The sequence below is a fragment of the Callorhinus ursinus genome, unplaced genomic scaffold (genome assembly GCF_003265705.2).
Source record: "Callorhinus ursinus isolate GAN/ISIS: 27379988/994484 unplaced genomic scaffold, GSC_fseal_2.0 scaffold16, whole genome shotgun sequence".
Taxonomy (NCBI): domain Eukaryota; kingdom Metazoa; phylum Chordata; class Mammalia; order Carnivora; family Otariidae; genus Callorhinus; species Callorhinus ursinus.
Genome location: NW_027397078.1, coordinates 26,191,080 through 26,211,894, shown reverse-complemented (window position 1 = coordinate 26,211,894; position 20,815 = coordinate 26,191,080). Strand labels below are relative to the sequence as shown.

Here is a 20,815-nt window from a genome sequence, read left to right as displayed (position 1 = left end):
TGCAGCTTTTAGGGTTTTGCATATAAAATCATTGTTATTAACAGTTTAATACTTCAATGTATGTTTGTGGAACAATGTGGGTAATCTTTTATGAAATCCAACTGCCAAGTGAAAGTAAATTTTACAGTCATATTCAGTACTAAATGACAGCACAATATATTTGGGGAATGGTTTTTTAGAGTAGCTGTTTGGTCTTATGAGGCTATTATATGTAATTCCATTTTTAGAGAATGAATTGATAAAAAATAGTTCTCTTAAGGACAGTTTGAGCATTATGCATATTTAAGTATACTTATTTTAACAATAATTCAAGAGGAATACACTTAAATAAACCTCCACTTTTATTAATAATAGCTAAAACAGATAAATATTTAGATACTTTACTTGAATTATACTTTCTTTTGTGTCCTTCTCTGAAAATAAATCAGAGTAAACCATAAAAATGTTTTTCATTTAGTTTTTCACAGAAATATTAACCATGTCTTTATATATGTGACTAATTTCAAGTTATTTGCTCAGCATATCGGTTTCTAAAAGTTTTGAAGTTTTAAGCCTATTTTAGAATGCCCTTGTTTTACATAATAAAATTTCATAGATAACCAAATCTGTACACTATTATAAAATTATGAGATAAATATACGTCATATATGAGTTTATTTTTCTCGACTGTCCAGAGAGACTTGTTAAGCAAGAATTTAAATCACAGTGGTAAGTTTTAAAATACATTATTAATTTGAAAAATGCAGTACTAGTAGTAAATTCCTTTTTCTTATGTGATTTCTTAGGGAACAAGTTCGATTTAATGGCTTTGGGATTTTTCTCTTCGTTATTTATCCTGGAGCATTTGTTGATCTGTTCACCACTCATTTGCAACTTATATCACCAGTCCAGCAGCTAAGGATATTCTGTGCAGGTAACAAACCTAAATTTCTTTATTCATATGTGTATCATTATGGAAAATATTCACATCACAAATGAAAACATCTCACCTTTTGGTTCAGTTTGTAAGATTCTCAGTTAAAAGTAATAAAGCAAGGGGCTCCGAGCTGACTGAGTCTGAGGAGCATGCGACTTCTTGAGCTTGTGAGTTTGAGGCCCATGTTGGGTGTAGAGATTACTTAAATATTTTTTTAAAAAGTAATAAAGCAAAATAATTTACATTCCAGTGTCTTCAAAAACAACTTTAAAAAGGTTGAAAATAAAATGAACAGGACATACTGTGGAAATGTGAACAGGAAATATGACTACGTTGTTAGTTAGACATAGGGGGTGACTTAATAATCATAAGGAGGGTAATCCACAGTGAAAATGTAATCGTTGTGAACTCACTGCATCAAGTAACAAACCATCAAAGCAAAAATGGAAAAGATGCAAGTACAAGGAAAAAACAAAAATGTAATAAAGGAAGCTTATCTCTTAATACATGGCAAGTAAGTATGAAAAGTCAGATCATCAAAACTCAAATTAGTGAAGTAAAATTCAATAAATATGTCAAACTCTGTATCATGACAGTTTCTTTTCAAGTGATCATGAAACATAAAAATTGACCAATTCGGTTCCAAACATAATTGTGGTATATTTAAAAATGATAATGACATAAGTTGTAAAGTTTTGCTAAAAGGAAAATTCACTGCCTTACAGAGTTATGAAATAAGAAATGAAAGTAAGTTAAACATTCAACTGAAGAAGTGAGAAAAGAACTATAAAATAGTTAAGAAGCAATGTAATAAGGATATAGGTAGAAAATTACAAATTAGGAAAAAAAAAAAAAACCTTGGGCCCAAGAGGTTTTTGAAGAAAAAAAGGATTATACATGGCAAAAAGCATGTATAGACAGAATGACAACTGATACAGAAAAAACTAAATTATAAAAGTGTTCTTTGTTCATCTCTGCACAAAATTTTCAAAAACTTGGATAATTAATTAAAAATATAAATGGCATAAACTCCAGAGAAGATAGAAAAAAAATCTAAATAGGCTAATTACAACGGGAGAAATTTAAAAAGTTGATGAAGAATGTCCCTGAAAGTTTCATAGGTGTAATCCTTTCCAATCTTGAAGGAAAGTTTTTTTTTTTTAATTCCAACTTATTTATAAACTTTCCATAGTGCATGGAAGAAATTAAAAAAAAAACTAGGCTAATATAACACTGACACAACATCTTGTAAAGTACCAAAAACTCTACATATGGTGTATCTAAACAATGCAAGGATGGTTCAACAATAGGAAATCTTTTTGAAAGTGGTAAACATTATTTACCATTAGGGAAAAGTAATCCTCATCGAGCAGATATTGGACTGGGTATTTAACAAAATCCAACATCCATTAATGGCTAAAAAAACAAAAAATTTCCTTAAGAGAAGTAAAAATAGCTGGATACTTCCTAATGGCATAACACTAACAAGCATTCCTATTAAAGGACAAGACAAGCAATCCCATTATCAATTATCACTGATACCATTAAGTGGGTCTCTAAATATGGGTCAGTACAGTAAGAGGGAAGAAAGGAAAAATATTAGGAGTAGGCCTTTTTTTCAGATACTGTTATATACTTTGGTGGGGGAAGGAAAGGAGAAAAATCAACAGAAATATAGAAAACTTCAGTGAAAAACCTAGTAACCGAATTAATATTTAAAAAACAATAGCGTGGCGTTCAGAGTGGGGAGGGGAGGGTGACATGCGCGTGAGGGCTGGAGCGTCCACGAGCGCGCGTGAACGTAAGCACGCGCTTGTTGAGGTAGTGGGAAGCGCATGCGCCTGGCGCTCCCAGAAACACTCGCGTCTTCCGTGTCTTCGGCGTCCTCGGCCACGACTTCCGGGTCTTCTGAGTCTTATGACTCAACCGCCCACGCCCGCCTCTGGCGCTCGTGCTTTCCTCTGGAACTCTCGCTTTTCTCAGCCTTTAACACAGCCTGCCCAGGAGCCAAAGCCTTTGTGGGGCTCTCAGCCATGGCCTCAAACGACGCTCTCTACATCCCCACAGAAAATTCGGAGATACTTACAGATACTGTGGAGCTGCACCAGATCCATATGGAGACCGTCCCAGTAGCGACCGCTCCCGTGGCGGCTGTCCCTGTGGAGACCATCCCTGTGGAGACCATCCCCATGGAGACCATTCCTGTCGAGACCATCCCTGTGGAGGCTGTGGCGATGGAAACCATCACAGAGTATGAGATTATCAGCGGCAGTTGGGTCCACGGTGGCCACCACCATCCACCTCTGATCGCACTGCAACCGCTTTTTATCAGCAACTCGAACCAAGGGGACCACGACCAGGAAATAATCATGGTGCAGACACAGGAGGAAGTGGTGGGCTACTACGAGTCAGACAACCTGCAGGCCAACAGCAGTTTCGAGAACCAGATGATCATTCCGGTTGATGAAGACAACGGCTTCCAGCCGACCGTGACTTCCTTGTCAGCTACCACATCATCATCAACCTACAGCCTCAGCAAGAAGCGCAGCAGAAAGGCCAGCGGTAAGAAAAATTATACCACCGGTGAGCCCCAGGCGGGAAGTAGCAACTCCAAGGAGATGGGCCCCAAGAAGTGGGAGCAGAAGCAGGTGCAGATCAAAACCCTGGAGGGTGAGTTCTCTGTCACCATGTGGTCCCCAAGTGAGAAAAGAGACGATGGGACAGGACAGATTAACTCCGCTCCTGATTATTCAGAGTACATGACAGGGAAGAAGCTTCCTCCCGAAGGAATACCTGGTATTGATCTCTCAGATCCTAAACAACTGGCAGAATTTACTAGAATGAAACCAAGAAAACCCAGAGAAGATGCTCCAAGAACAATAGCTTGCCCTCATAAAGGCTGTGTGAAGATGTTCAGGGATAACTCTGCTCTGCGGAAACATCTGCACACACACGGTCCTAGAGTCCATGTATGTGCAGAATGTGGCAAAGCTTTTGTCGAGAGCTCAAAATTAAAACGTCATCAACTGGTGCATACTGGAGAGAAGCCCTTTCAGTGCACGTTTGAAGGCTGCGGAAAACGCTTCTCTCTGGATTTCAATTTGCGTACACATGTGCGAATCCATACTGGAGACAGGCCCTACGTGTGCCCCTTTGATGGTTGCAGTAAGAAGTTCGCTCAGTCAACTAACCTGAAATCTCATATCTTAACACACGTAAAGAATAAAAACAGCCCGTAAAAAGAGCAGACCTTTCTCAAACTTGGGAAGTGTCTTCTAGGAGTGTGATTGCAAATAAATATGCCTCTCTTGTGCATTGCTTCTAGGAAATAATTTTTTTAATGATTCCTACACATCTAAGGGTCATGTTTTGATAGAGTAGTAAAAGTAAAATTAAAAAAAAAGTATTCCTTTATATAAGATAACATTGTTAAGATGCTATATCTTGTTCTGTAATGCTATTTGAAATACATGGTGTTTTTGTAAAGTTTGGTCCCAACAGGAGGATAATTTATGAACCTCACATCAAAAGACCGTTCTTTATACAACTGTTCTAAAAATGGGACTTATTTTCAGGTTTTTTTAAATATGAAGTTCATGTATTGCCTACAAATTTTTAAAGTTCTGTATTTTCCAGATGTTTATATTTAATACTTTTAGGAATGTGTTTGGTAATTCTTAGTATGTTTGTTCTGAATGTTGATAATTTTGCTTGCAACAGATTTTCTTTAAAAATGAACAATTACATATGTAAAGTATTTTCCTGTTTAAAAAAAGTTATATAGGTTTTGTTTGCTATCTTAATTTTGGTTGTATTCTTTTATATAAACACATTTTTCCTAACTTAGCTGCACTGATTTCCATAGTATTGAATATTAGATGTGTTTTAGTAGTATTAGTCAGTTTAAATCTATTTTAGTCATTTTATTTCCCCAAAATACTGTCGGGTGCTGTTGTGTGGTATTTCTCTGCATGTTCAGTTAGTGGTGTTCAGTTGTACAATATATTGTGTGTATATTGGCTTTAACACTTGATGTGTATATCTTGTGTAATAGAAAAAGCAAAAATAAAATACCTCTTCTGAAGAAAGAAAAAAAAACTTGCCTATATGAATACCATAGCTAGAAAATAGAGAAAATGGGGAGGGTGCTACTGGCATCTGGTGGGTAGAGGCTAGGGATGCCGCTAAACATCCTATAGTGCACAAGACAGTTCCCCACATCACAGAATTATGTGTCCTAAAATGCCACTAGTGCCACCGTCAAAACACTCTGCTCTAGAAAAAGTAAAAATATATAAAAAGTTAGAACAAAGATTCCTTCGGTATACTTACAAACAAATTGTTAATGGACAAGAGGTTGTTTAAATAAAGGAAATGTTTATTGCCACTTAGCCATCATGGGCAAATCTGGAATCTAGAGGGGTGCTGTTCTACCAGCTGCCTCCCTGACAGGAGAAAAGAAGCTGCCCAGAGAGTCAGGAAAGCAGTGCTGCTCTGTGCCCCCTCTGACTGTTTGGATGGGAAAACAATACTATGGTTGTGTGGTGCTATTAGCCTGATAAGGGAGAAATGGTGAGAGTGCAGCTCTCCTCATGGCAGTCTCCTCATGAACTGCCACCCTGAAGAATTGGGGGAAAGCCGAATTTAACACATGGTAACAATGGCAAATCTAATCAATGTTGGGGATGGACTATTTTGTGAAATTGTATTGGGACTAGCAATTTGGGGGGGGGAAGCGGAGTTTATAGCTGTATCCCTAAATTAGTTTCACTAGAGTAAATTCCAGTGGGCAAAAAAAAAGTTTTTGCTTTATTTTTAAGATTTTATTTATTTATTTGAGAGAGAATGAGAGAGAGAGAGCACGAGAGGGAAGAGGGTCAGAGGGAGCAGCAGACTCCCTGCTGAGCAGGGAGCCCGATGTGGGACTCCAGGATCATGACCTGAGCCGAAGGCAGTCGCTTAACCAACGGAGCCACCCAGGCGCCCTATTTTTGTTTTTTAAATGAAGCCTTGAGAGCAATATAAGAAAACACCAGGTGAGTATCTTCTGTAATCTTGAACTGGGAAAGGTTTAATGCAGAGGAGCAATTTGACCACACCAAAATGTAAAATGTCTGCATAGGCAAAACTATAAGCCAAGCCAAAAAACAAACTGGAAGAAAAATTGTAATACCTCTTACAAAGGACCAAATTCGGGGGCGCTTGGGTGGTTGGATAAGCATCTGCCTTCAGCTCAGGTCATGATCCCAGGGTCCTAAGATCGAGTCCCGCATCAGGCTTCCTGCTCAGTGAGGAGCCTGCCTCTCCCTCTCCCCACTCTTGCTCTCTCACTATCTCTCTCTCTCAGATAAATAAATCTTTTAAGGGGCACCTGGGTGGCTCAGTCAGTTAAGCGGCTGCCTTAGGCTCAGGTCATGATCCTGGAGTCCTGGGATTGAGCCCCACGTCCGGCTCCCTGCTCAGCGGAGAGCCTGCTTCTCCCTCTCCCTCTGCCTGCCACTCTGCCTACTTGTGCGCTCTCTCTCTCTCTGTCAAATAAATAAAATCTTTAAAAAAAAATTTTTTTTAAAAAAGACCAAATTCTTCAATAGATACATTCAATAATAATATATACAAATTAGTAAAAAAATGTGAACAGGCGATGGATAGAAATAGTTCTCAACAGAAATACAAATAGTCTTAATAAACATGGAAAATGTACAAGCTTATACTTAAACAAATCAGAACAGATTTTACTTTTAACCTAGCAGATCGCAAAATCTAACATTGCATAGCATCCAGTGTTATTTACAGGGTAGGGAAACCTATGCCAATTATGAGAACATTGATGCAGACTCCCTGGAAGTCAATTGTTTTTTAAGATTTTATTTGAGAGAGAGAGATAGCAAGAGAGAGCATGAGCAGGGAGGAGAGGAAGAAGCAAGCTCCCCACTGAGCAGGGAGCCCAACGCTGGGCTGGGAATGGGGCTCATTCCCAGGACCCTGGGATCAGGACCTGCGCCGAAGGCACTCAACCGACTGAGCCACCCGGGTGCCCCTGGAGGTCAATTTTAATGCACATTTTTTTGACCCAACAATTCCATTTCTATGTAACTTTCCATACCTTCATAGATGCATGCTTAATTAGATAGATAACAATATGAACAAAGCTGATTGTTGCAGCATTGTATGAAAAAGTTAAAACAGCCTAAGTGATCATTAGTAGGGAACCTTATAAATAAGTCAGTATGTTTTTTAACATGGAATACTCTGTAATGGATATAAGAACTGGGCATTCTGATAAATTAGGAAAGTAATGGGTATAAGAAAATAAAGTGGATATAAGAAATGGAATAGATATGAATATGCAGATGAGGGGAAAGTCCAAAATACATGCACGGAAAAGCAAAATATAGTTTCCAATCAATAGTTTGATACCATTGGTGTATTTAAAAGATCTCTCTGTGTATAGAACAAAAAAGATTGTTTACCCATTGTGTCCTGGACTAGACCTGCTCTGGATATTTCTGGAATTAAACAACTTACAACACTTAAAAAAAAAAAAAGTGGAAGAACATCTTAACAGTGTGAATAAGGTACATGAAACATGTCTTAGCTAGGTATCTGACTACCCTAATAGCTAAAAATAACAATGGCTTAAACTCTCATAAAACATTCCAAATGTAGGTAATTCAGCACTGATATGTTAATTCTATTATTTGGAGGACTCAGGCCCTTTCTGCCTTGTTAGCTCTATTATTCCCAACACGCAGCTTCTATGTCATGGACTCAGGTTTATCTCCATCATAGCCTCATTCCAGCCATAAGGACAGTGAAATTCCCATCACCTCCACTCATACCCTGTTAACCAAAGCAGGCATATGGCCATACTCAGCTTCCTGTGAGTATAGGAAATGCCTTTGGGTTACATTTCTGTCACTATAAAACATTGGTTCTCAACCACTGGTGCTGTTACCCTCCTGGAGATGTTTGGAATGTGTGGGGCGTAGGCAGTATTCTTTGGTTGCCTCAGTGAGGGGAGAGTACTAATGGCATTTGGTGGATGGGAGCCAGAAATGCTAAACATCCTGTAATGCAAGGGACAGACTTGTACAACTAAGAATTGCAAGGTTCAGAGTGCTAGTAGAGCCCCCACCCTGCCCCATGAGAAAAATTAGTAGAAGAAGGAAAGACTAGGTATGGAAGAAAAGGGTATCTAGTGATGTGCTAGTGATTGCTTAAGCCCTGGCTCTGGAAGGGAGAATGAGGAGCTCTCCATATGTAGCATTTGCTGGTTTCTGTGGTATAATTTCTCCTGCCTTGACCAATTTCAAGGTGCCAACCCAAAGTCCCTGAAGGAGGAATTAGGAAGAGATGTACACAGTCAGCTGTGGCAAGCTGGTAGGACTGGCCTCCTGTATACCACTGAGTTCACTTTCACCTTCTCTATATTTAAGGGGGGGGGGGAAAGGAAAGAAAGAAAGAAAATCTCTGTATATATGGTAGAGATGGTTATAGTCTGTGACACGGTGTAAGATACTGTGTTTGGTCCATCGATATTACTCTCCATAATAGTTTAATTCTTAAAACACTCTCTTTTTCCAAGTACCATTTGAATTTCCATGAACCAGCTCAGCAAGAATTTTTTTTTATTTCATCTTAACTTTTATTTGAATAGGTTTGAAATTTTTTTCAAAGATCACAAGTATGCTTCAGTTAATGTGTACATTTTCTGAAAAGAAGATGAAGCAAGTAGAAAATATTAATTCTCTTTATGTTTTATATATGTATTAGAATATATAGATTCTACTAATGTTAAATCATATTAGTATATGGTCTTCTTTATGTGGTATTGACATGCTCATTTTACATTTCAGAATCTGAAATGGAAGAGGCCTCTAACTGAACATTTTTCCTCGGTACTAAAGTAGTTTTATCTGCTTCACAGCTTCTTCTGGTTACTTCACTAATTTATCAGAATGCCCAGGTATTCTGAAGTCCAGATACCTAGATCATTCCTGCCCCTGGTTGAGCTTATAACTTTTTTTCCTCTCTTTTCAGGTATCTGGCATAATTTCGTCCTTGCACTCCTTGGTATTTTAGCTCTTGTGCTCCTCCCTGTAATTCTCTTGCCATTTTACTACACTGGAGTCGGGGTGCTTATCACTGAAGTTGCTGAGGTAAATAATGAGGATTACGTGGGGCATTCGTTTACCAGATTCTGTGATGTAACACTTAGCATTTTATGTTAGGAATGTATATTCAAGTTTCCATATGCAGAATGTTCAGTTTCTCCTGAAGAAATTACTATAATCCTTTTGAGTTAAACAAAAAGTTTTTTGAAACCCATTGGCTTTTTAAAAATACTTAAAATTGTTTCTGTTCTGAGTTACAAAGATAGTGTCAAGATTTTCTACCTGTACTTTGTTGATAAAATGCATCATTTAACTTTACTGTTTATTTTTATAACTGTGCTTTTGAGTCAGATGTCCTTATTCCTAAGTAAGAAGATTAAAACCTAGGCTAGCCAGCCAGAACTTTTCACAGGAGCTTAAGTTACTTTCTTCAACTCTTTATTTCACTGCCTTAAACAATAATTACTACAATGGCATCAAGTCTTCTATTCAGACCTTCAGAAGAGGAAAATTACCTTAGTGAGCAACTGGCTCACGTATTCATTGTGCTGATGGTATAGTCTGCATATTTGGGACTGTGTTTAGATAAGGACTTGTCTTACAGTTTTATCCACTGAGGGTATACAAAATAATGAAGGCATCTGATGACTACTTTCACAAAAAATTTAATCAGCTGTTTGGGAAAAACTTTATCATTTTAATCTTGATAGTTGGCAAGTAGGTTTTCTTTCAGTTATGAAAAAATATGAATCTTGGAAAAGTAACTGTAATTGTTAGGTATTATTTTATTAATGTTCTAGGACTCTACATCTTGGATTCAAAGCTGGCTTATTTTCTGCATTAGTCAAAATATTCTACCTGATTAACTCAGTGTCTTTATTATTTGGTCAGATTAATCATAGCTTGTCTTCATACGTTATCTGATTTGGTTGTACCCTCTTCCCAAGGACTCACCAGCCATTGGACCCAGAGGCCTTTTTGTGGGAGACCTTGTCACCCATCTACAGGATTGTCCTGTTACTAATGTACAAGATTGGAATGAATGTCTAGATACCATCGCCTATGAGCCCCAAATTGGTTACTGTATTAGTGCATCAACTTTACAGCAGTTAAGCTTCCCAGTTAGAGGTGTGTATATTTCTTCAGTATAATATAATGCTTCAAGCAGCAGTACTTGCCATTCACCAATTCTTAGACCATGTCTATAGATGTGTTTTGTTCTAATTTCTTTAAAGCAAATCAGTAAAGTAATAATAGGCCCAAACTAGGAAACATTCTTCTTGGTAAGTTGGGTACTAATATTTATATATTGTTGTTGAATTTCTAACTAATTTCATAATATTATATTTGAGTTTTAGGACTCTAGTATCTAATTCTTCACTTAGAAGAACTTGTGTTAAGGCAGCATTCAAGCTCAACCATAACCAATTAACTAAATTCCAGTAACTAAATACCCGCATGCTGTATCGGTGGTGTCCTATCCAAAGCTATTTGGGGTAGTTATTTTATGTAGGCATCTAGAGGAAGTCATTTTGGCATCCGAACATACACTTTGAAGTCAGATCTTTTGTTCTGTGTAGAAAGTGACAAGGTGAAGCAAGTTTATTCTCAGAAGCTGCCAAATTTATTTTGAGTTCTTTCAGCTCTGAAAAATCAGCCTCCCAAGTCTTTATACAAAATCATGGGGCCCAGATTATTATCAGTGTTGAAAAACACAAATTATGTTCACAGACAATCTCTTTAAGTCAAGAAACGCCCTGGATGCTTGTCCACATCTACTTGGGGTTAGGAAATATGATAATCAAGAAAAACTTTACTTAAGTACTGTGTGCAAGAATGGCAGAGTAGTAAGAACTGATTTTTAATTTTTTTTCAAATGTAATCTTCCATTTATAATACATTTTTAAGAACTTTTATTATTCTACAAAGTTTTCAAACATACATAAAAGTCAAGAAAGTAGTATGGGGGTGCCTGGCTGGCTCAATCGAAGGAGCATGCAACTCTTGATCTTGGTCAGGGTTATGAGTTCGAGCCCCACGTTGGGTGTAGAGATTACTTAAATAAATAAAACTTAAAAAAAAAAAGGTAGGATAAATGAAATCCCCTGCATCCTTTTCCCAGCTTCAGTAATTATCAGCATTTTGCCAGCTTTTTTATCTAATCAGCCCACTTTTGAGGGGAGTATTTTAAAGCACATCCCAGGCATTGTATCCTTTCATCCATGAACTTTAGCATGTCTTTAATATATGATGACTTTTTTTTTTTTTTAAAGATTTTTATTTATTTATTTAATTGACAGAGAGAGAGAGAGAGATAGCGTGAGAGGGAACACAAGCAGTGGGAGTGGGAGAGGGAGAAGCAGGCTTCTGGCTGAGCAGGGAGCCTGATGTGGGGCTCGATCCCAGGACCCTGGGATCATGACCTGAGCCGAAGGCAGTTGCTTAACCAACTGAGCCACCCAGGCGCCCCAATATATGATGACTTTTTAAACATGACCATAGTACTGTTATTCACACCTAAGAAAATTAACACCAATTCCTAATATCTAGTTGGTATTCACTTTTTCCTAATTGTTTTTTTCATAGTTGGTTTAGATTGGATGGTACCTTTTAGTGTCTTTGAACTTGGAACAATTCCCTCTTTGGGCGGGGGGGATATCATTTAAGAAACAGTCATTGGTTTTGTCGAATTGCCCATATTCTGGATTTGTCTGGCTCTGTGTTATCCTTATGATGTTGTTAACATGTTCAGTTATCCCTCAGATTTCCTATAAATGGTCATTAGGTTTAGAGGCTTGCTTAAATTCTGGATCCATTTTTTGAGGGGATGAAAATATTTCATAGTTGTTGTTCACTACTTCCTATTGCATCATGTCAGGAGGCACATAGTGTTACACCCTGTGGTAATGTTAACATTATTCAGTGGGCTAACCTGATTCTTTTAAGGTTGAAATATTTATCAATTTTTCTTGTTCTCAAGAACCACTTACCATCTTCCCAAACCTTTCAGATGACACAAGGTTGGTATATGACCTCTAATGCATTCTTCTCCAAGAAAAATAACACATTATCTCATACTTCTTAACTCCTTTATCATTTTCCTCCAATTTCTCTAAATTTGGTATAATTTCTATTGAATTACAAAAGCCAAACTGACACAGTGATCAAATAAAGTTCTTTCTAGTAGAATTGTTTTATTTAGGATATCTGCATTTCAGATGTTTAAGGTTTTGTTCTTTTCCTGTCATACAGAATGGAAATGAAAATTTTCCCTGAAATACTCTGAAACTCTTATTAACTTTTTGAGTATTTCACTTTTATGAGTCATATGGTATATTTTGGAGGTATTTGTGTAAAAACCCAAAGCAGGTATTATTCTTTCCACACTAATAAAAAAAAAAAAAAATCAGTCCCAAAGTAATTCTTCAATATCTATTTCATCTCCTTAGGAGTGACTATATTAGGATACATGTTTATTCTACATGATGACTGTGTCTGATAAACCTGTACCTCTATTTAACCATTTTAAAATGGAGTACATATGGGCACCTGGGTGGCTCAGTCGTTAAGCAGCTGCCTTCGGCTCAGGTCGTGATCCCAGGGTCCTGGGATCGAGCCCCGCATCGGGCTCCCTGCTCGGCGGGGAGCCTGCTTCTCCCTCTCCCACTCCCCCTGCTTATGTTCCTGCTCTCGCTGGTGTCTCTCTCTGTCAAATAAATAAATAAAATCTTAAAAAAATAAAATAAAATAAAATAAATAAAATGGAGTACATATATTTAGCCAACTTACAGGAATCTTAATGACTATAAATGTAACTTTAAATAAATACCAGATTAATTTTAATGGCAGACTTGACCACTGGGGCTGTGGACATTTTTAAGAAAGCTATGGATTAATAGTATTTTACATGTCTCTAGTACGTTTTTTTATCCTTCATTATAAACATTGGGGAAACATACAGCTAAATACAGTAATACAAAGTGGTCAATAATCCAAAAGTGATTTGTGTTCATTTTGGAGTGGAATTTAGTATACATAATTAAAATTCTAGGAAATCGGGCGCCTGGGTGGCTCAGTCGGTTAAGCGACTGCCTTTGGCTCAGGTCATGATCCTGGAGTCCCGGGATCGAGTCCCGCATCGGGCTCCCTGCTCGGCGGGGAGTCTGCTTCTCCCTCTGACCCTCTTCCCTCTCGTGCTCTCTCTCTCTCATTCTCTCTCCCTCAAATAAATAAATAAAATCTTTAAAAAAAATAAAAATAAATAAATAAAATAAATAAAGTTCTAGGAAATTATACCACTGCAAAGCAATAAAGCCACCTTGGAAAGATCTGACCCTGGATGTGCATGTAAGCTGTCCCAAGCAATCATACCTGGCCCCTTATCTCTCCCGGGTATATTATTAAATTTTTTGAAATATAATTAAGCAGACTGGATGTTCTTCTTAAAATATTAACAGATAGAATTCTGTCAAATTAGAAAAATATGGTTAATCCACGTTAGGAAATTGTTTAGACCTACTTTTTCTTCTGTTAATCCTTTCCTGTTTTTCTTTCCTGAAAGCATTGTCTGGCGTAAAAAAGACTATACTCAACAGGTCCACCATTTGAACTACATTTTCAGGAGCATGAGATTGAAAACGAAAGGCAGCTGCTCCCTAAAATGAAGCTTTGAGCTCAGATTCAGACATCCCCCTTGAACAGCCTGTATTCCTTTTCGGAGGAGGCAAGGGTACCTCCCTGTAACTGCCTGGGAATGAGGATATTGCCCTGTCCTACATACCTTCAACTCAAGTGAGAAAAGACCTTTCCCCGCCTGGTTTAAGAGAATCAAAGGAAAAGTTCAGGAAGCCTTTCCATATATTTGAGTACCCAGATTGTTTTTATGCCTAAGCCTTCTTTAATGTTTGGAGTAAAGTATCTGTTTTTCCATTGTGAATGTCAAGTTATGATCCAAAGTTTTTTTGCTACCCTAAAGTGAAGAGAGAATGTGTGTGTGTGTGTTTATAATTTTTTAGCTACTGGTTACTAGGTGATGCTGGTATAAATTCTGCTGTGGAACTAAGAATAAATAATTAGGCTTGCCTCCCTGTGTTGGAGCTCTAACTACATTTATATATTTAATAAACTAGAGTAAGAAAATTGTTCAGTTCATTTTAGTAATATAGAAAGTAGTGGGGACTATGAACTGGAGATTGAAAAAGTCTCTTCTTTCCAGCCAATAATTATTCTAAAATTAACCTCTGGTGGGGTACCTCGCTGGCTCAGCCGGTAGAGCCTGCGACTCTTGATCTCAGGGTTGTTAAGTTCGAGCCCCACATTAGGTGTAGAGAGTACTTTTTAAAAAAAATTTTTTTTAATATAATAAACCTCTGGTCTAGACTATTCTTTGGAGGCTGGACTCTTTCTACAACTTTGTTTTGAGGCCCATCTTAGGGTATATTCAGAATATGCAGGTTGTCCCTATAGTAGAATTCTAAAACTGATCTGTTCTTGAATTACCTAATTGTCTTCCAGACTGAGGAGATTTAAGGGCCAATTCTAATCTTCTAGAGTTAAATTCAACCTATGAATGCCTCGGGGGCTTCTCAATGCAGTCTTGACGGCTCTTTGTAAAGTAGAATTAGACTGGCCTCTCATTCTTAATAAAAGTATGTACACTAGTGTGAAAATTGTCTGTGGCATACCATCTTATAGGTTAAGAATTGAGTTACAGAAATTGGCTTAGCAACTTGTCCTTAAATGTGACCCAGTAGAAAAGATTCTAATACAACTTTTTTTTAACAGATAAACAGAAATAATCAAATTTACTTCTCAAATCACAACAAAATATTTAACTCTTTATTGGAAAATTCTGTTTGTCAAGAGGTATTTAAACTTGTCAGGATGGCCACAGCCATGGATTTATGTTTGGGTTATAGTAATCACCATAGGAAGAAGCCATAACGTAGAGGTTACAAATTGGTGGTAGCCCAGAGGCCAAATCCAACCTCAGCAGATGTATTTGGTTTGGCTTGCATGGTATCTTTTTTAATATTAATTAGATGCCAATAACAAGAGGCTTCATATGAAAGTACAGATTTCATATTTCTTTTGGAATAAAATAGATGATCTGTGGAATCAGGCCCCCAAGTTGAGTAGCCTCACTGCTCACCCCTTAAAGCAGGATATATATTTTCTAATTCATCACAGTCCCAACACTTACTACTTTTTCCAAAACTATCCACTTCATTTATTTGCTTCCTGGTTGGCCCCTTTAAGCATTTGTGTTACCAGACATGCTGTATCAAAAGTGTTATCAAATTATTGACTTTCAATTCTGCATTGTATACATTCCTCCAAGAAAAGTTAGTGATCGAGCATCAGATGTAAATTTTCTAAACAATTACTAATACAAAGGCAAATGGCATAGAACATCATTCATGTATTCAGTGTATATTGAGTTATGCACCTTATGTAAGACTGAGAAACTTTTTTCTCAAGGAGCTCAATCTAGTCAGAGATATAGACCATGTGATAGGGATTAAGGAGTGTACTTGTGATGAGCACTGGGTGATGTATGGAAGTGTTGAATTACTATGTTATATACCTGAAACTAGTATTACACTGTATGCTAACCAATTGGAATTTAAATAAAAACTTTTTAAAAAAAGAAGCAGACCATGCCCATATTATTATGGTACAAGGTTAACTGTAGGTAATGACAGGAATTGGTGGGAGTTATGGGAGTTGGTGGCAGTCAGTCTTGACTGAGAAGATGAGGGCAGGTTTCATAATAGCAGCCCTTCAGTTGGGCCTCAGCAGTGAGTTTAGTTTCAGGAGGCCAAGACAGAAATGAACCTTGGTACCGTAGACAAAAAGTGGTCAGGGAACTGCTAGTAATTTGGTTTCAGCAAGATAATAGTATGAGATAAGGTGATAAAAGAACGGAAGTCTCTCTAGTCTCTCTATTTTAGTCTGTGGAATTTAGACATTATTTGGGAGCAGTGCAATCTTTGGAAGTTTTGAATTAGAGGAGTTAACATTCTTGTAGTTCTACCTTGGAAGGTTAATCTGAAGCATTCAGTATGTAAGAAAGGCTTGCATATGCTAGCTAGCTGGTGAGCAAACAAGACTTAACTAGGATTCTTCAAATGGGTCGGATGAGAGGGAGTAGAATCTACATTCAAATGGGAATATATAGGTGGAAAAATAATAAGGAGGTTAAAATTGGTGGGACTTGGCAACTGATCAGAGAGAACACTGAAATTGTAGCCTGTATTGGTAAACAATAAAAAATCCTAAACAACTTTTTACCTTATACTTTATAATTAAGGCTGATGAATGATTACAGGCAGAGGTTTGTCTGTGCCATTAGATACTCAGTTTGCTTTCATATTTCAGAGACAACTCATCATCCAAAATTTAAATACCTGTTCAATTATGCTAAGAAAACAAAACAAAACTACCCACACAGCCAAGCAATGCAGAGGAGAAACTGATTTATCAGCCATTTTGTTTCATCTCTGTTTTGTTCTTCGTTTTATGTTGGCCAAGGAGAGATAGTGACAGTCTAACCAATACAAGATGTCTTCCTCAAATAACCTAGTTTTTTTTTCTTTTCTTTTTTTTTTTTTTAAAGTAGGCTCCCCACTGGGCGTAGAGCCCAATGCAGGGATTGAACTCAAGACCCTGAGATCAAGACCTGCGCTGAGATCAAGAGTCAGAAATTTAATGGACTAAGTCACCCAGGCACCCCTCAAATAACCTAGTTTAAAAAAAAACTGTTTTGGGGTACCTGGCTGGCTCAGTCAGTAGAGCATCTGACTCTTGATCTCAGGGTCAGGAGTTCAAGCCAACTGTTGGGTGTAGAGACCACTTAAATAAATAAAACTTTAAAAAAAAAAACTTTAAAAACAACAACTGATGGCAAAAATAAAAAATCCTTATAAAATCACATTGCCTATCAACTAACATTTTCATGCCAGTGTTCCTGAAGATACTCTTGTAACAGAAAAGCTTTTTGTGGTACTAGAAAAATGTACTTCTTTTTTTTGTAATTCTCTGGTAACTTTGCTCTTGAGTCTATCTTCCTCAGCACATCTGAGTATGGTAGTGTGAATATAAGAATCTAAGTTTAATTGGTCCATGCTACACATCGATTTATGCTTTACAAGTTTGATATGCTGAATGCAGGAAACCTTCCAAAATAAATACATGGAAATAATTTTTTATCCCACCTGTATCAGTGACTTAGTTTTCTTATTCTGCCCTAGATACAAGTGAGGCAGTCTACCAAAGAACTTTTAAAAATAAATGAATAATGGGAATAAATAGTTGCCCTGTTTCCATTGTCTTCCAAAAATGGTAACTGGATTACTGGTAGGCTGGCAAATATTGCACATCTCTGGGGTCACATTGGGCTGCCCTGGTTTTATGAGGAAAGCCCCAAGGTAAGCATTGGAGGTAAGATAGATATTTGATATAATAGTGATTTTAGGGATGAGAGTCTCTTAGGCATCCTCTCGCCCACTCTGCTAACACTAGAACGCAGGAACTCAGTAGTAATCCTGGATCAGTAGCATTAAAGCCACTAATAGTGGCTCATTAAATATTTGTGCTTGACCTGCTGGAGTTATTGCAAAACCTTACTGAGACCCTGGAACTCCAGCTTTATTTGTAGGTAAGTTTATGTGAAGACAGGTAACCGAGGGGAAGTGCTGCTTCTTGATTCCAAACTGGACACATCTCTTTTTGTAATATCATGTCCTTTTTTGTACCATAAAATCACTGCAGCAAGTAGCCTGTCAGACTGAACTCTGAATCATATAGTTGTTTCCAAATTTGTGTGCACTTTACTCTTTTTGTCTTTTTCTTTTTTTTGTGGTTCTTTTATTAAGTTATGTTAATCACCATACATTACATCATTAGTTTTTGATGTAGTGTTCCATGATTCATTGTTTGTGCATAACACCCGGTGCTCCATTCAATACGTGCCCTCTTTAATACCCATCACCAGGCTGACCCATCCCCCCACCCCCCTCCTTCTTGAAAGCAAAATTTTTATTACAAATGTACTTCTGTATAACAGATTCTAATAAATTATTTCTCTTTAGCATACAAACGGCTAGATGGTTCGACCGAATGCTGTAATAATCACAGCCTCACGGATGTGTGCTTTTCATACAGAAATAACTTTAATAAGCGTTTGGTGAGTTGTCCCTGAAGCAGTCTTGTTTGTCTGATATAATTTTTACAAAATAATCATATAGAACTAAAATGGAGTCTATGAAAATTTTACTTTTTGCTTTGTGTCATTTTATTAAAATTTCTACATTTCACTTGTCACATTTCATCTGAGAATCTTTAACAATTTATAGCTGTAATATCTTATTTGGCCGAAGTGGAATACTTGAATCTAATTTATAGTAGGTGCACATAAATGGCATTTCTTCTATATGAATTTTGTTCCCTTTATGCTCTGTGACATAAAAGATATTAAAGAGCTGTAACTTTCTGGTTTTCTTGTTATAAATTATTTTTAGTATTGACTAATTAATATTTTGTTCATAGCACACATGTTTACCTGCCCGGAAAGCAGTTGAAGCCACACAAGTTTGTAGAACCAATAAAGATTGTAAAAAAAGTTCAAGTTCAAGTTTCTGTATAATACCTTCTTTGGAAACTCATACTCGCTTAATAAAAGTGAAACATCCACCTCAAATTGATATGTTGTATGTAGGCCATCCACTGCACCTTCACTACACAGGTGAGTATTTATTGTGGGGCGACCCTCAGAAGATCATTAAGATGCCATATATTCTCCATGGTAGAAACTCAGTACAAATCCTGTGTTAATTTTATTTATTATAAATGTGACCACTTTTCAAAGTCTTATTAACTTGTTAAGCGTTGCATGAAATTTACCATTAGGAAAATAATCTGAATTTATGAAGCAAGATGGAGCTGAATCTCATGTCTGCCTATGGAGAGTGATGTATTTTCTTTTCACCACCGTTTATGCCCAAGTCACATAGATGATTTCTCAGATGTTCTCTGAGAGTTTACTAAATCTATCCAAGCTCCCAAAACAGTGGCAAGAGCAACATACCCCAGAGAATGCCAAGAGTCATCATAAGACTATAATTTGTGTATAACACATGAATTTTATATGAATATAATTTTCAAAACTGGGCCAGCATAATTGTTTTAACAGTGGCTACATGATTGGACTAAATAGATAGCTTCTCCATATGGCTGAAGATCGTATGGTCCAACTCATTTTGTTGTACAAGAATTTTTTAAGTTCCTTTTTTTGTAACAGTTGTATTGAAATATAATCCACGTACCATATATTTGACCCTTTTAAAGTATACAATTGAAGAGTTTTTAATATATTCAGAGTTGTGCTACCATCACCAAATCTAGTTCTAGAATATTTTCATCACCCCAAAAAGAAACCTCATATCCATTAAGCAGTCAGTTCTTATTTCTCCCCAAACCGCCCCCCCACCTCTTGGCAATCACTAATCTACTTTCTCTTTCTGTAAGTTTGCCTGTTCTGCACATTTCATATAAGTAGAATATTTTGTGACTGACTTCTTTCACTTAGCATAATGTCTTTAAGGTTCATCCATGTTGTAGCATGTGTCAGTATGTTCTTCCTTTTTAGGGCCAAATATTCCATTCTATGAACATACCACATTCTCTTTATTCACTCATCAGTTGATGAACATGTAGGTCTTATGTTACTCTTTAAAAGGCTCTCCCATTGCTTTATAGGCATATTCTGAGATACAACCTGGGTCATTCTTCTTATTTATTAATAGTTATAGTGATTATGATTTTAAGGTTATATCTCTTTGATGGATAAGGACTCTTGATAAATTCTGGCATAGTTTTTAAGTCAGTCTCTGTATTTAGTAGTCATACTTGGTATATAGTCAGTTTTATCTTATTCTCACCTCCAAATATAAGTGCACACTGGGACCTGAATTTCTGTATTCCACTATATTTATTAGGTGTTCTAGAATAATTGTTTTTATATGCGGGGCATATACGCTGCCTGCATATGTCTGGGAAGGGCTTTCTCAACCAATTTAATAGGCTAGCCTAATTTTTGACCATATGGAAAAATTTTTATAATACTGTTGCTTATCTGTGTGAACAATATTCATTATTCCTTGTTTTTCTTTTTTTAGTGAGCATCACCAGTTTTATCCCACGTTTCAACTTTCTAAGCATAGATCTGCCTGTGGTTGTGGAGACATTTGTCAAGTATCCTTTCTGGTGTGAAGAATGTTTTTAAAAGTGTTACTTGGAACATGATCAGGCTTACCTTGAATAGAGCATGCATAGACCTTACAGGTACCTATTGATTGCTAACAACTAAGAAGGAGACTTTAAAGTTGAAAAAGATCAGATTGTACCTAGGAGGGAAGAAGTCATGGGAGAGAGATGGATCGGGGAAGGAGAAAAGTTAAGATATGGAAGGAAGGGAACCCAGCCTATAAACTGAGAGTTGAATTTACAGATCTAAGACCCTTTAGTAAATTTATAAAGAATGAAAGCTTCAGTTACTACCACGGTGATGAATTCTGCCCCTTCTGAGCCTGTTAGCTCTGACTAAATGGAGGAATGATTAAGGGAGATCGACCTGGTTTCCACTATTAAAATAGCAATTCAGAGGACAAAATCTTGTGTTCTTTAGCATATTCAGTTTGAATATAAAACTTGGTTTTTTAAAATTCATCATTATGAAGAATCTGAACAAACCAAACAATTTGTAAGGGTTCTTTATTTTTGTCAC

At 37.0% G+C, this 20,815-nt stretch overlaps 1 protein-coding gene across 5 annotated transcripts in view; it reads left to right on the top strand.

Moving 5' to 3' along the window:
• The window catches only part of MBTPS2 (membrane bound transcription factor peptidase, site 2), a 45,801-nt gene that overhangs the window by 14,623 nt on the left and 10,363 nt on the right, over positions 1 to 20,815 (top strand). For 4 of the 5 annotated variants that reach the window (XR_012381045.1, XR_003205350.2, XR_003205349.2 and 1 more), the window contains exons 5-10: positions 786 to 913; positions 8,957 to 9,075; positions 9,978 to 10,158; positions 18,123 to 18,217; positions 18,580 to 18,775; positions 20,208 to 20,283. Coding sequence is in view for 2 of the 5 variants with exons in the window: in XM_025857645.2 (XP_025713430.1) it covers positions 786 to 913; positions 8,957 to 9,075; positions 9,978 to 10,158; positions 18,123 to 18,217; positions 18,580 to 18,775; positions 20,208 to 20,283 (795 nt within the window). In the remaining 3 variants the exon portion in view is untranslated. Of the gene's footprint in view, positions 1 to 785; positions 914 to 2,983; positions 4,983 to 8,956; positions 9,076 to 9,977; positions 10,159 to 18,122; positions 18,218 to 18,579; positions 18,776 to 20,207; positions 20,284 to 20,815 lie in introns of those variants that run through there. The other variant, XM_025857644.2, reaches the window with a different exon arrangement.